General features: G+C 36.5%; 4 protein-coding genes across 4 annotated transcripts; 3 read left to right on the forward strand and 1 right to left on the reverse strand.

The window, feature by feature from the left end:
* Nucleotides 1-36: 36 nt before the first annotated feature.
* LOC106713782 (baculoviral IAP repeat-containing protein 5) lies at nt 37-1,033 on the forward strand. The gene is made up of 2 exons (XM_014506641.2): nt 37-392; nt 843-1,033. The coding sequence occupies exons 1-2, from the start codon at nt 117-119 to the stop codon at nt 969-971; spliced, it is 405 nt and encodes a 134-aa protein (XP_014362127.1). The 5' UTR covers nt 37-116; the 3' UTR covers nt 972-1,033.
* A 3,233-nt stretch (nt 1,034-4,266) lies between these two features.
* LOC106713724 (cilia- and flagella-associated protein 52) lies at nt 4,267-9,489 on the forward strand (the record flags this gene model as incomplete). Its single annotated transcript, XM_045679762.1, has 16 exons — nt 4,267-4,333; nt 4,692-4,954; nt 5,040-5,244; nt 5,466-5,601; nt 5,707-5,855; nt 5,958-6,103; nt 6,179-6,372; nt 6,499-6,647; nt 6,850-6,995; nt 7,223-7,374; nt 7,476-7,620; nt 7,747-7,839; nt 8,091-8,234; nt 8,499-8,654; nt 8,864-8,999; nt 9,407-9,489. Coding segments are annotated over 16 exons (2,343 nt in total), but the record flags the coding sequence as incomplete, so codon positions are not given.
* Nucleotides 9,490-10,028: 539 nt separating this feature from the next.
* Nucleotides 10,029-11,472, reverse strand: LOC106713781 (autophagy protein 12-like). The gene is made up of 3 exons (XM_014506640.2): nt 11,180-11,472; nt 10,605-10,741; nt 10,029-10,249 (listed from the first exon to the last, which is right to left on the reverse strand). The coding sequence occupies exons 1-3, from the start codon at nt 11,301-11,303 to the stop codon at nt 10,127-10,129; spliced, it is 384 nt and encodes a 127-aa protein (XP_014362126.1). The 5' UTR covers nt 11,304-11,472; the 3' UTR covers nt 10,029-10,126.
* A 518-nt stretch (nt 11,473-11,990) lies between these two features.
* On the forward strand, nt 11,991-14,084 carry LOC106713764. Its single transcript, XM_014506621.2, has 4 exons — nt 11,991-12,113; nt 12,210-12,363; nt 12,732-12,829; nt 13,022-14,084. The coding sequence occupies exons 2-4, from the start codon at nt 12,234-12,236 to the stop codon at nt 13,892-13,894; spliced, it is 1,101 nt and encodes a 366-aa protein (XP_014362107.2). The 5' UTR covers nt 11,991-12,113; nt 12,210-12,233; the 3' UTR covers nt 13,895-14,084.
* The last annotated feature ends 913 nt before the right edge of the window (nt 14,085-14,997 follow it).

A 14,997-nucleotide genomic window follows, 5' to 3' on the forward strand; every position in this document is an offset into this window, starting at 1 on the left:
CATGTCAAAATTTGATTTGAATAATTCCAACGGATTTGTTTTGTTTTGCAGTATTTAAGTTTGCTGAATTTATTGAAAAGTTTATTATCATTATTTTTAGGAGATTGTTCTTTATTATGGAAATACGGCCGTTATTTTTAATCGAAGAGAGGGAGAAAACTTTTAAGAATTGGCCATTTTCCGATAAAAATAAATGCAACGTTCGCAATATGGCCGAGGCTGGATTTTACTCAGTGGCAACTGGCACTGATGATCTTGATGCAGCAAAATGCTTCCTTTGTGGTAAGGAGCTCGACGGCTGGGAAGCTGATGATGATCCGTGGGCAGAGCATAAAAGTCATGCAGGCAAATGTGCCTATGTACAACTTGGAAAAAACGAAAACGACCTTCTGGTATGTTCAAATTATGTCTATGAATACCGGCTTATTAATAAATTTTATAAATTTAGATTCAGGTCAAAAATTAAAGAGAAAGTAAATTACCTAAGATGCTATTATACACCACAATCTGTAAACAAATTCTCCTAAATGTAGTTTTCCATTTCTAAATGAAAATACTAGTTGATTACTTCTAATTGATACTTTTATACTACAGCTGCGAATCTCACATTTTCAATCCCTCTGGTTCCCCTTCATATAACAAACATTGTCTCACCCATTTTCCTGTGGAATGTTGCGATAGTATACATATTTTTAATGTAGTTCATACTATATTAGTCATAATCTTTAATCATACAAGTAAAGAATAAGGGAGATTTAATTATCTTTAAACTATATTTTTGTGCACATTCAAATTAATGGACAATATAAGTTTTATTTTGTAAATCAAAAATATATTTTCAGCTATCAGAATTTTTATCAGTTGTCAAGCAATACATGATTAATGAAATAAAAAGGTTAAGTGAGGTAGCCAAAGAACAGGTTGATGAAAAGGCTAAAGCTGTACAGAAGAAGTGTTTTGGAAGAAGATAGAAAATACAATTTCTACATCACTTGTGTGTCTACTTTAATGTTTTGCTGGTTTCAATCCAATACCGAATTAAAGTAAAAGGAATCATCATCAACAACCTGCCATTATCCCTATGGAGGGTCGGCACAATATGTACTACTCTTCCATACATCTCTATCTAAGGAATGTCATCTTTTATTACAAATTTGACTTTTAAATTTATTTTATAAGAATTGTGAAATAAAGTGAAGTAAAATATGTATAGTTTATAGTAGATAGTTATGTGAGAAAAAGTATGTTTTCATAAATATTTTGGAATTTTTCAGTTTCACTGAAAAACAAGCAGTTGGTATATGTTGAAATTTCTTTAGGTTTTGATAGGAATGCTGGACGACAATTAAGATAATTTTAGTATTGTTAAATATGTATCTTAGAATAATGTATATTTAATAAAAGTATTGAACAAAATTCCCCTTTTATTTTCTTTAATAAAGTAAATTTCAAAATGTATACCTAATTCCCTCAGTCATTCCTAGTGTGCCTAAACCCATGAATCTGAACTAGAACAAAGGCTGTTTTAACTCCCCCTATCTGTGATTTATATCCTATACTTCACCAACTATTTTTATGGCTGTTGTTTATATCCCAGGTACACGGAGGATAGGGAGTGATTACCTTCTGTGTCTATACTGAGAGGTAAGGGAACATACCCATACTACGTGACCTATTTTTTAAAATTTTTCGTCCCCCTCCCCTCGGTGACCATTCGTAGTATATGCCAAGACCCCCCCCTCCCCCTTTAGTTTTCACGTAGTAATTCATAATTATGATTTTTAATCATTTCACAGGCAAAAATTGAAAAAAAAAATAATTTGACTCATACTCGTCTTTATTGCATAAGACTGCAATAAAGACGACTTCCAAAACACATAAAACTTCTTGTAGCCTCCTGGATAGAATCCGCAGAGGTCGCACGCGAGACAGGTTGTCCACTGCACCACCATGCACCAACTGTGAGTTTACAAAGCGCTAAACACCGCGCTATATTCGAATATAGGTCGAAAAAATACGAGATTTCTCTCATTAAAATCGACTACGTGACAAAAAGTTGAACCACCCCCCCCCCTCCCGTGACTGACCGTAGTATTTTAAAGACTCCGCCCCCCCCCCCCTAAACGGGTCACGTAGTATGGGTACGTTCCCTAAAAGGATGCACCAACATATACACATACTTCTAGTAAAATCACTACCTGTACCAGAGTATGTAACTACTTCCTAGTACCTATACTATCTCATAATTTTTATAGCTTTGTGGTACACTACTAAGAAACTTACTCATTCAGATATTGGTTTTGGCGCGCTAATTTCAATTTATTTCTAGATGTGAATATTCTGTTTTATGCAAATAAAAGAATATTTTATTTCTTTGGTATTTCTGTTTTTCTAACGTCATCTTTTAGAAAATAATAAAAGCAAAAAAAAATGTAAAATATAATCCATAGTAATATACACAGGTGGGCACAGTTAATCGAAAAGTTAACTTCGTTAATCGTTACTTCGTTAATTAAAAAATTAACTTCGTTAATCGTGAAATTCCCGAAAATTTAACGCAAGTTAAAGTTAATCGTTAACAGTTAACCATACCAAAATTATACATACTAATTTCACACTTATGTAGCGACACTTGTTTAAAATAGTAATTTGACTATACATTTATAGAATGTACACATTAGTATTAGAGACAAGTATGAATGCATTATAGTATATTTCATTACGAGCGCGGAAAGCCTGTCATTGCAAAGAGTTCCGACAAATGTCTACCCGAGCCGAGGCGCAGCCGAAGGTGAGGGTTGACAGTTGGAACAAGTTGTAATGACAGTTTCGCACGTGTACTAAAAAACTATTTTTGATACAGTTGCGAAAAAATGAAGCAATTTAAGAGAATAATAAAAACACAATAAACTCAACTAACTAAAATGTTTGGAAAATGGCGCCAACCGTAAAAGAATACAAACAGTGATTTTTTTTGTTTTCTTCACCCATTCTGGGTAGGCAAAGGGAACTATGCCCGAACAGCCAAGTCTTCAGTAGATTATTTTTATTGATATGAAATGAAAATGAAATTAAGGGAGATGAAATAAAATGAAAACTAACCTAATTCATTGAATCAAATCATTAAATCTGATATTGTAACAAATTAGGAGCTTCTTTTTAGAAATATTTGCATGAATCGTAAAAACTTCAATGATTTTATTTGTAAAAACTTCAATGCTTTTTTTTTGTAAAAACTTCGTGGTTGGGTTTTCTTTTTAGCCGACTTCAAAAAGAAGGAGGTTATAAATTCGACTGTATTTTTTAACAGACATTATTTTGACAGTTGGGAAAGAGAACGCACGAGTTTGGGAAAGCTAAAGAAAAAGCACGAGTAAAAAAGTGTTTTAATACAGCTACTCAAAAAGTGGCGTATTGCAGGGACGAAGAGCGTTCGGGATGTGGGCTATTACATACTCTTGCTTTTATATACTCGTAATGAAATATACTATTTCGAACCTTCTTTTAATTTTGTCCTGTTGGTCACGTCTTTCCCGGACGCTCTGATGCATCACACTTGCACGCGAACTTCACATATATCAATTATCAACTCATTCGTTCACCATTCAAGTCGCCGACAGTCGCCCAACATAGTTGAACTTACGAGGGTGGCGAGGCACGTAATTTAAACAAAATGACAGAACGTCTCCAAGTTTCTAATTTAACTATTAACGGACTTTTATTAACGGAAGTTGAGTTTAACGGAAGTTAACAAAAGCGTTAACACTTTTTGAAGTTAACTTAAAAGTTAATCCGTTAAGCAAAATGTTAACTTCGTTAATTAACGATTAACGGATTAACGAGTTAATGCCCAGCTCTGGTAATATAATACTTTACCAAATAGCTTACGCGCAAACGATAAATGTTCAATGTTGGCATGGCAATCGAATGTCACCATAATGTTTAATTTTCCAAAAAGTATTTAGGACTTGAAAATATTTTTTTAAATAAGTATGTCAACAGTAGAAACTAACCCTTACTCTTTTCCTGATCAAAAATATGTTATCTCTATCTGTGTCTTCCAAAGATTCAAAAAGAACAATAGGAATGAGATATTTTTACGAGTTTTTCGGCAGTGGAAACCCAGGGTAAACTAGAGACAACCCAACGTTGCGTAGCAACCGTAAATTGTAACAGCAATTAACAACTTGACAACAAACAAAAACTTTTAATAAAAGCACTGTTGTTTATAGTTTAAAAATCTTTATTTTTATAAAATATACAAATTATAAGACTGAATTGGTGATAATGGACGTGAAGACTTTAGAACCTTACGCTATTATAGGATTCGACGGTATAAAAATTCTAACGTAAAATTCCTGTTTTTTTATAAGCAAACATGTGAAAATCCATCCATCAAGAACAGATCCACGTTCTAGGCACGGGTACCTCTTGTTCCGTGGTGAAAAGTCGATTCACAATATTAATGGGTTCCCAATTCCCACAACCCTTCTCGAGGTTTGGTTTAAAAAATGAAAAAATGAAAAATTATTGTGGCATGGTTGTGTGGCTATATTCCATTTAACTTAGTGCGTGAAGTAAAGGTGTTAACCTTTTGTCACCGTGAATTTAAGAAAGCAAGCAGAAACCAATACTTTAAGAATGGTCGAAAAACGTAGTAAAATTACTTAACAACGTTTAAAAACTTTCAGGATCAGCAATAAAAGGGCTAAAAGTCCACCCTGATGGAGATCATATCGTATACCCCATGGGCAACAAGGTCTGCATTCAAGAATGGAAGAACAAGAAGATGCACTTCCTCAGCGGACACACCAACAGCGTGTCAACAGTGGCTGTCTCTCCCAAGGGAACTTACGTTGGCTCCGGACAAATTAACCACATCGGCTTCAAAGCATCCGCCAAGATTTGGGATTTCAAAAAGAGAATTATGATTGGCAGCCACGAATTACATAAGGTTAAACAAACATTTTTTGACTGAAAATGGCAATGATAACTGAAACTTTGGTATTTGCTCCGCATACTATTAGTTATTCGAGCAGGTGCGTGTGGAGGCGCTGTCGTTTTCATCAGACGAGCGCTACATGATCTCGCTGGGTGGGCGCGATGACGGCTGCGTGGTGCTGTGGGACTGCGCGGGCGGCTCCGCCACGGCCACGACGGCCGCCTCAAAGCTCACCACGGGCGACGCCGTCACCCTCGCGCCCCTCAACCTGAGGCACAGCGCCTTCGTCACCGGTGGCGATTGTAAGACATGCTGATTTAATATATAAGTACCAAATTACCACAACATTTCTGCATGAAGTGTACGTAATCACTAAAATCAAGTACAGAATCAATGGATTATTGGTCGTATTTTATGCTTATAACAATATTTTTCCAATGCCTACACATTCACAACACATATTGTTTCATCAGTTTTTAATCAGAACATTACAGATGTTTTAGTATGAACGTTTGTGTGCCAGCCAACTTGCGCGTGTGGAACGTACGCGCAGAGAGCAAGACACTGGAAGTGTTGGACGTGTCGCTGGGCAAGCTGCGGCGCAGCGTGCGCTGCATCGCCATCAGCAAGGACGACGCCTATGGTTACGCTGGTACCACGTAAGTACAGCGCACATCGCACACTGAACAAATGCCTGTACGCAGCTGACATGATCTGGCACAAATCGAACCACTCCAAAACTAAATTAATAATTTGTTTGTTAGGACGGGCGACATGATAAAGTTCTCAATCAATTTCCCCGCGGACCCTAGCGCGTCGGTGACGAACTGCAAGCCCAGCCTGATCGGCTGCCTCGCCAAGTGTGGGCAATGGAAGAAGAACAAGGCCCCGGAAACCATTTGCTACAGCCAGGGTAAGACATCTGAAAAATACTCTCGGAATCAAAATCAATCATTATAAGCTGGACTTTTAAAGATCTGGATAATCTATCGTTAAACAATGGGCTATCTAACAGGTATAGAAGCAATACTCATAATGGACGACGGGTGCCTGATAGTGGGTGCGGGTGACGGCACCGTGGACGTGCTGGACGAGATCAACTGGAAGGGGGACTTCCCGAAGGCGAAGGTCGCCGCGCCCAACAAGCCACATTTCAAAGCTGTTAGAATACATATCATTTATAGAAGAAAAAAAAGTTTATAAATCTCTGAAATGACATTGGTGGGCCATTTGCAGCTGAGGACCGTGAAGGTGCCGGGCTGCATCACGTCGATGGAGCTGCTGGAGTCGCCGCAGCGGCGCGGCGGGCAGCGCCTGCTGCTACTGGGCACTCGCACCAGCGAGATCTTCTCCATCGACATGGCCACCTTCACCCTCACGCTGGTCGTCACCTGCCATCGTTGCGCCATCAATGATATCGCTTTCCCCAGGTCTCCTAAGATATAATCGTATTTACGGCCACGGCAATATAAATGTGCTCGGTCAGAGTGACGCTGCGCGCTGGTGGGTTACGGGGTGTTAATGTACTAATATGATGTGACGTCATGGCACTGCAGGGGCATGTCGGGCGTGTTCGCGACGGCGGGCGCGGGCAGCGTGCGCGTGTGGTGCCTGCAGACGGCGCGCGAGCTGCTGCGCATCGCCCTGCCCAACTTCTCCTGCTCCGCCGTGCTCTTCTCCGGCGACGGAAAGTCCATTGTGTCGGGTTAATAATTTTAATGCTGTAACATACTCCTATAGTATTTCTCCTCTTCTAGAAATCTAGTTTACTACCTACCTACCCACCTACTACTACCTAACATTTGTTAACAATTATTTCTGCGTAGAGCAGTTTGTAAAAAAAATCTTTTAATTAAGTCTTGGAAGTGACCTGCCATAGACAGTGCCAAAGAGTATAGTTTGTGCAGCGTGGAACGACGGAAACATCCGTGCGTTCACCCCGCTGACTGGCCGGCTGATTTATTGCATCTTCAACACGCACAACAAGGGCACATCCGCCATAGACATGACCTCCGATGGACGGACCCTCATCTCCGGAGGCTGCGAGGGGCAGGTGACGTTCTTTAGTACTTATGCCGTGCATCTTAAGGGAGAAATTAGAAACTTTGAGCCCTGTGTTGCCATGTCCTGACGATAATAACGAAAGTTTCGCTGAAGTCTATAATATAAGTGATTTACTACTCGTTTGAATTTAAATAATAATTACTTAGCATGTAAATATCGGGGAATGCTTTAATATTAACTTGTTGATTTATAATGTGATAGTGTACGTGGTCGTAGGTGCGCGTGTGGGACATCCGCCCGGAGTGCCAGTCCCTCAAGAAGGTGCTGAAGGAGCACAAGAGCCCCGTGTCCGCCATACAGGTGTCCCCCAACGATACGGAGGCCGTCAGCGCGGGCACTGACGGCTCCGCCATCATATGGGACCTCATGTAACTAACGCTCATCTTACTTCTTTTGCTTGTACTTAAGTCGCGTGCAGCAGTTGTGTTTTCGTTTAGCAGTTCAGATCAGATAAATAAAATATCCGCAGTTCGCTATCGCGCCGCCAGGTGATGTACGCGAACACGTTGTTCATGTGTATCTGCTACGAGCCGCGCGGCTGCCAGCTGCTCACCGGCGGCACTGACCGCCGCGTCGCCTACTGGGAGACGGCCAGCGGGAACCTCGCCAGGGAGGTAACACATACATCTCGCGGAACGAGTGCCACTCATGTCACTATGAGGACAACTACTGAATGCTTCTTTTAACTCTTCTACTGAAGTTCTTATTCTAATTTTGTAATTATCTTTACTTTTCAACAGCTAGAGGCCAGTAAAGTAGGAGCCATCAACGGGCTACACATCACGAAGGACGGGGAGCTCTTTGTGACCGGTGGAAACGATCAAATGGTTAAAGTATGTGTCTTTAAATTGTTTTACCTCTGTTTAGTTCAACGGTTTACCCACGTCGCACTGTTAAAACGCCTTAGAGAGAGGCAGAGATTCAGGGCTCTACCGAGATAAGTAAATAAGCCCGTTAATTTTGAAAGCGGCTTCAGCCTTTTTTATGACCACTCCTACTAAGAACATTTTTAACGTGTTAAATCTTTTTGATGCAAAGGATACCATGCAAAATAAATACTTGAACTTGTTCTTTTGTTACACAGCTGTGGAAGTACCAGGAGGGCATATACACACACATGGGTCTGGGTCACGCGGCCGCAGTCACCTGCTGCCGCTTCAGCCCCGACTCGCGCTACGTGGTCAGCGCGTGCGCCGCCGGCGGACTCGTCGTCTGGAACGTGCCCGATGTATGTCGTACTACAAAACATAGTCAGGCTTCCTACAAACTGTATGGCTTTGGGCTGACTGTGTCGGTAGTCTTAATGTGCTTCCTCCTCCACGAGGTTGTTAATCGTACTTGAGTGGATTGCGAAATATCTCGATACCTTGGTACCAGTAAGTCAATTTACACCGTGCTCGGCTATAGAAGAATTTTTTCTTTAGAAATCCATTGACTAAATAACTTAATATCTATTTTCTTTTTATTTAAATTGCTGTTTATATATGTATAGCAATATCTATCAAAAGAGAAACCACCATCGGCTACCCAGAAGCCAATTCAATCCCCAAAGACACTCCAACAAGAACTACATTTGCCTCTCGAGGATAAGACAACCAAGAAACCTGCGACTGAACGACAGTTCAAAGTTCCAGCCGCGCCTTCTAAGGTGAGTAAAAGATTTAATCACAATTGGTACAGTATATCAAAACATTTAAAAAATTTTAATACAAAATCTGGGACTGCGATTTGTAAATGGTCCTTCAAACCGGATACCAAATAAACTTTTGTTATTTTGTTTATTAATATTGTTTGATCTAATTACAAGTTTTTGTTACATTATTACATGTAATGATTTTTTCGCTCTTAATTATAAAGGATGAAAAAATAGAAGCTATGAACACATCCCGGAGCAGCGTGCACTCGTGCTGCCCGTGTGACGTCACGCAGCCCCAGGGCTCCAAAGTGACGTCACCCGTCAAGGCAGAAACAAAGAAGTGTTGTAGACCACCAGGTAATACTTTGCCTACGCGGTGCTGGGGTTCTTGAGAGCTGGACTGGCTGCAGTATTCAAAAACGCAAAATACCCACCATTTATGCGAAATCCAAAGCCCCTAATTACTAAATATATATTAAGATTATATTTTTGTATTTCATATGTGTACGACTTGTGGAAAAATTAACTTCTTTGAGAGACATATCAAAATATAACAATAAAGTTTATTAGCCAGACTTTTGGTTTGGTTTCACAGTAGCACAGAACCACAATATGAATGAATCAATTCGATTTACTACAATTTCAAAGGCAAAAACTTATAGATGTAGCCATTGGTAAATATATTTAATAAAATAAATCATTTTTACCACCAGTAAGTAGAAACATATTTTTTTAATTTTATTAAAAAACTTTTTTAATTACAGATAATCTCCCCACAAGGACTACAAGCAAGGACTACATCAGTGGAAGTGGAGACAGAAAATAAAATTATATATGTAACATAGTACTGGAACAAATACATCTAGTCTTTTATATTAAATTTATTTTTATTCAGTTTTTTTTATTTTAAGTTTCATCTGCATACCACAGAATAAAGAGATTAAGTTGGGACTGAAAAAATAAAAAATTGTTGAATTTGAGCCTTACACAAGGGCAATAAAGTTTAGATTTAATTTAATATTGAAATTCTGGCCCTCTTGTTATCAAAATACTTTATCCAAAATGAAGGGATACTCTAAGTGTTGCCAGCATATTAAACTTATCACATTTTTAATACAGAAAAATTACTTAATTATTCCTGTTTAAATGCAGGAATATAATACAGAGCAGTTGCCCGCGATTTTGTCCGCGCGGAATTAAAAAAAATATATTATTAGAAAAATAATACACCAAAGCAAAAAAAAAATTTTTTTTAATAAACACACAGTTACATTACGAGCTAAATTAAAACCATTAGAAGCTCTTCATATTCAAATAAAGCTTCAGTTTTAATATATCTTTTCATCTAAGTACAAAAAAAATATAAATTTCTTTGGATTTATTTACAAACATATTAATTTTTGGTTGTTTCATATCAGAAAATGCATAAGAACACAAGAACTGATGTTATGACGAGGGAACCAGCCACAACTTTTTTTCTATCGTCAGCCCCAAGCTTGACTCTTGCAGTAATGGAGCACCAATTTACCATCCGTCCCAAAACATTCATAAAGATTCTTGATTATCTGGTCCGGTGATGGTGCAAATGTTTGATTCACATACAAGAACTGAAATAAAAATAATTAACTTTAACCAAAAACACATAATATATTAGAATGAAATATTTTCTTACAAATACACTATTAATAGTAGATAAAGCTACTAGACATTTTTCAATTTATTTATTAATTACTAGCTTTTACCCGCGACTCCGTCCGCGCGGAATAAAAAATAGAAAACGGGGTAAAAATTATCCTATGTTCGTTTCCTGGTTCTAAGCTACCTGCCCACCAATTTTCAGTCAAATCGATTCAGCCGTTCTTGAGTTACAAATAGTGTAACTAACACAACTTTCTTTTATATATATAAGATATAGATGTATCTTTATAATTATTATTTTTGTATATAATATTGTTTATTTACCAGTTTCTCATCTGGCTCCAGTTTAAGATATTTCTTCACAAATTCTATGATCCATCCTATAGGTTTTTCAGCATCTACAGCCCATTTCTTTTTCTTCATGATAGGGGCATCTCCTGTCGCCTTCAGTAAGATATCAACTGAAATAAAATTAAATATGATTTTTGTAATTTCCTATCATCAAAAGCTACGATGGGAATTACTTGGTAATATTAATGAACTAAATAGAAATATTTTAATTAGAGTATGTCTTGAAATAGGTAACAAAACAAAGGTGGATCCTTGGCCAAGACTGTGATAAATAGAAATAAAACATAGTGTAGTATTTTAATTATTTATTTATTTTATTATGTACATTTAATTTGACTTTTTAAACTAGTATATAATATTTTGTGACAATAGCTGTATGAAAAAATTTTGTAATGTTTTGGTTTTTATTAATTTGAAATAACGAAATAAAGAAGTGGTTGTACCCAAGGTCCATGATGACCAAAAAACATGTTAGGGGAACGAGAGGGCGGCATAGCGCCGCCCATTAAAAAAAAAATAGGTAACAAAAGCAATTCAAAACTGTTTACCTTTCACTTTATCTGTTTTATTCGTATCACCATTTTCTTTTTGTCCGTTTTCAATTTTAAGGTTTTCTACCCCACTAGATAATTCTGTCTGGGGTACATCATCACTTGGTTTTTCATCAGCCATTTAATTTAATAACAATTCACACTAAACTTTGAAAAAATTACAGGAGAATCTTTTATGCCTATTTAGGTATTTGTAATGTGATAAATATTCAGTTAAAGAAATGAAACTACTGCTGTAAAACTTTTATAGCTAAATAAAAATGTATTTATTATTTAGTACGAGTATTGAAGTTTTAGTTTTGGCAATTTATACACCTTGTCCTTGTCTTGCTTCAGTATACCTGTCCAGTTATGTCAATGTCAATGTCATTTCATTTCTAATGATGACAGTAAAAAATCTGTGTTGCAGAAATCATCGTTAAATAATCTTTGACTTTATTTATTTATATTTCAACAGACCCTTTTTACAATAAGATAAGACAATTTTTACATAAAAGGAGAAGAACTCTGTTAAACTGTTTGTTCTACATTGTCATGTAGAATTGCAAATGTAGCAGTAGGTCATTTGAAGACTAAATTCATTTGACAAAGAATAATAAATATAAGATATAAACTAAAGCAAACAATCAATAAATCAAGTCTTAAATTGCCGTTTTTCTTTTAAATCTTCGTACAAATTGCAATCTAATTAGCATAACTTTAAAATTATTTACAAAAACCATTAGCAGAATTTAGACGAGTAACTGGCAAAATGTTCGATTTAAATCTGGTCACACTGCAAGGCACCGCACTCGCATATATAGCACAGCAGCATAAAACACATGAAACATGAAACATGTTGAATCCTGAATCCTGATGTTTACGTGTAGTGACGTTTATTCGTCCAACATTTCCATGAAAATAGTTGCTTTACATTTATCTTTTAGTAGAAGTAAGTATAAATGTTATATAAGTATAATTGTGTTCGCTGTTGAATTTGGTGCTTGTTTTGAATAAGTACTGTTTTGCATATGATTGCTTTTTTCAGATAACGTCAAGTCAAGGGGTTAAAATGAGTTGGTATTCCAAGAAAGATGTACTTAAAGACCTTGCTCAAGCGATGGGAGGTAGGTTCAAAGATATCGACGAACAGCATATTGTGGTTGGTGAGCAACCGCCGCCTATTTGCACGACGACTGAAGGTAACTCATGTTTCTTCTTCTATTTTCTTAGTATTGTGGTCTACTACTTTAAGCCTTTGTCCGGTAAAAAAAACTAAGTAGGCCAATTGGTGTGACGTATTTATATTGTCCTTGTGAAAAACATTGACAAAGCAATAATGCCAGTACTTTATATTCACGTCAGCATTTTGATTGCAAAGGTTGGAGTATATGAATGTGTTTAATATTATCACATTAAACTATGGTTTATAATTTCTAATGTTAATAGAACAATAAAGAGAAACTAAGTGTTGCTATTGATGAAAATATAAATGAGTGTTGTGAACACACACAACCATGGGCCTAGTTTTTACCCTTCTAAATGTAATTGTATACATAACTTGTTGTAGATGATGATGAATTATTGTTAAGATTAAAGCAAGGACTTGCACAAGATGACAAGGAGCATGGGCCCGATTTGGCGGGAATAACAGAAATGTTACGAATGGTAATCATTGCATATATTTTTTAATCATAGTTCCCAGAATTTAAGAAAGCTAAGTATGTAGTATATCTGAATAGAAAAAGCGTGTTCCAAAATGTTTCTCAGCATTTAAAGCCTTAGTTGTCCTTTAGTTTTACTAGTATATAATGATATGGTAAGAAATGTTTTCCATAATCAAAATCTACTTGTCTCCAGGTTGACGATTTTGATGACAGTAAAGAAAATAAATGCACAGTACAGGATAATAATAATACAGTTATTATATCAAAACTAAACCCTAATGTACCGGAATTTAATCCGAAGAAATCAGATGATGACAAACAACCAGAAAATGTTGAAGCAGTTAATAAAAATGGAATTAAAAAAGGTGAAACATCATCTAATACCAGTGAACATATTAAACAAATTGAGAAGCTAAAAAATAAAATAATTAGCCCAACTAATGAAAATATTAGTATCAAAATGAAAAGTGAAAGAAATATTGCAATTGCTTCACTCTTGAAGCTTTACTCAGATCCTCCGGAAACCAGTGGTGTCAGTGAAAAACAGCCAAAACTACTCACACCTCAACATTTTGAGAAGCCTTATGTAGATGACACAAAAGGCAATGATGCTTCACAAACATCTTCAACGAATCCTCCAAAGAAAATTGTAAATGAGTGTGAAACAAGAGAGGATGAAAATATGAAGCAGGAAGTTGATAATTCAGTTGCAAAAGTGAAAAGTTGGTTAAATATGGATGAAAAACCGAAAACCCTTACCAAAGCTTTGTTCTTGGGCCCGGTCACATTTAAAAAGAAGGAAAATGTTAAACCAATAACTCCAACATCTGATGTGTCGGAGAAGACCTCAAGTAACTCTCCGTCATATGTACCTACAGAGTACGCCGAGAAACTGACAGAGACATACAAGATGCGGGTCAAAGCTAAAGAGGAGCGGAACCTCGATATGTGGTCTCGACTCGAGAGAGATCTGAAAGCAAAGGATGAAGATATTAGACGAAGGAATCTGCAAGCCGGCTCTAACACAAAGAGTCATGGACGTCGCAGACATCAACATGCCAACTAGTCAATAAAATATACAACCGTAAGTTACTGTCAGAATATTCCATCATCTTATACTCCCTCGCATATGCGTTTTCAAAGGTAAGATAATAAATACTATATGAAAGACATAGGTTAGAAAATAACATCAAGACGAACTTCATTAGTCTGTTACGTAGCTACCAATGACAATTTCACAATGTGATGTTTAATATTGATAAGGTAGCAAGTTTTATTTAAGAAAATTAGTTTTTTTACTATAGAGACTTCCTAAAACTACTTGTACTTGTAAGATATGTTCAATTTTTGAAACTTCTATCTACGTTTTAGCTCAAGATTAAGTAACCAAGGACGAGCTTAAAATTTTTATATATAAGTATTATTTATATGTAAAGGCATCAATGGGTAATGTGAAATGTGCAGTGATATATTTATATTTTATAAATATAATATTAAAAGCAACCTTGTGATGTCCATACATAACTAATTGCTCATTATGGCAACATTTCCATATCCATTAATTCATATTTTTGGTCCCCATGGTGGAGAAATTATGACTATTCGGTTATTTGATGAAAATTAAATGTAAAACGGAAAGTTTTGGAAATTAAATGTTAGGAAAATTACAATTTCAAAATGTGCTTTCGTGGTTTTAAAAACTTTTAAGGGTGTCTAAAAAATTGTGACCAAAGTAATATGCATGGGATGCTATAGGTTAAAATATTGATTAATTTGAAGTATTTTATTGTCTTTGGAAGACAAAAAAAATAATGTAAGAGTATCAATAAATGTGGATGCGAAAGGCGGAGGACCGCGTACTGTGGAAGGAATTGGGAAAGGCCTATGCCCAGCAGTGGGCAGATAAAGGCTGTTGATGATGATGATGATGATCAATAAATAACATACATGTCACCTAAACAAATACTGTTCGGGAATATATGGGTGGGTATTTGAAAATCATGCCAGTTCAGATTTTCTTTTACTTACTAATCCAAATAATTTATGGGTACTCTTTAAAAGTAGTTTTTAAGGTTCATTCATAATGTTATTGTAAATATGTAGTTTTGTAGGCAGGAGTAAGTAAGCAAATGGTGCTCTAGAGATGAAATATGTAAGGGAGAGTATAAA

The sequence above is a fragment of the Papilio machaon genome, chromosome 10, assembly GCF_912999745.1.
Source record: "Papilio machaon chromosome 10, ilPapMach1.1, whole genome shotgun sequence".
Lineage (NCBI taxonomy): Eukaryota > Metazoa > Arthropoda > Insecta > Lepidoptera > Papilionidae > Papilio > Papilio machaon.

What these genes read in the sequence shown, in the direction of transcription:
- LOC106713782 (XM_014506641.2), top strand. Translation starts at nt 117, where the DNA reads ATGGAAATACGGCCGTTATTTTTAATCGAAGAGAGGGAGAAAACTTTT. An exon ending in AAAACGAAAACGACCTTCTG is followed by an intron (nt 393 to 842) that starts GTATGTTCAAAT and finishes ATATATTTTCAG; the next exon opens with CTATCAGAATTTTTATCAGT.
- LOC106713781 (XM_014506640.2), bottom strand. Translation starts at nt 11,303, where the DNA reads ATGGCTGATGAAAAACCAAGTGATGATGTACCCCAGACAGAATTATCT. An exon ending in TAAAACAGATAAAGTGAAAG is followed by an intron (nt 10,742 to 11,179) that starts GTAAACAGTTTT and finishes ATTTTATTTCAG; the next exon opens with TTGATATCTTACTGAAGGCG. An exon ending in TGGAGCCAGATGAGAAACTG is followed by an intron (nt 10,250 to 10,604) that starts GTAAATAAACAA and finishes TTTTTATTTCAG; the next exon opens with TTCTTGTATGTGAATCAAAC.
- LOC106713764 (XM_014506621.2), top strand. Translation starts at nt 12,234, where the DNA reads ATGAGTTGGTATTCCAAGAAAGATGTACTTAAAGACCTTGCTCAAGCG. An exon ending in TATTTGCACGACGACTGAAG is followed by an intron (nt 12,364 to 12,731) that starts GTAACTCATGTT and finishes AACTTGTTGTAG; the next exon opens with ATGATGATGAATTATTGTTA. An exon ending in TAACAGAAATGTTACGAATG is followed by an intron (nt 12,830 to 13,021) that starts GTAATCATTGCA and finishes ACTTGTCTCCAG; the next exon opens with GTTGACGATTTTGATGACAG.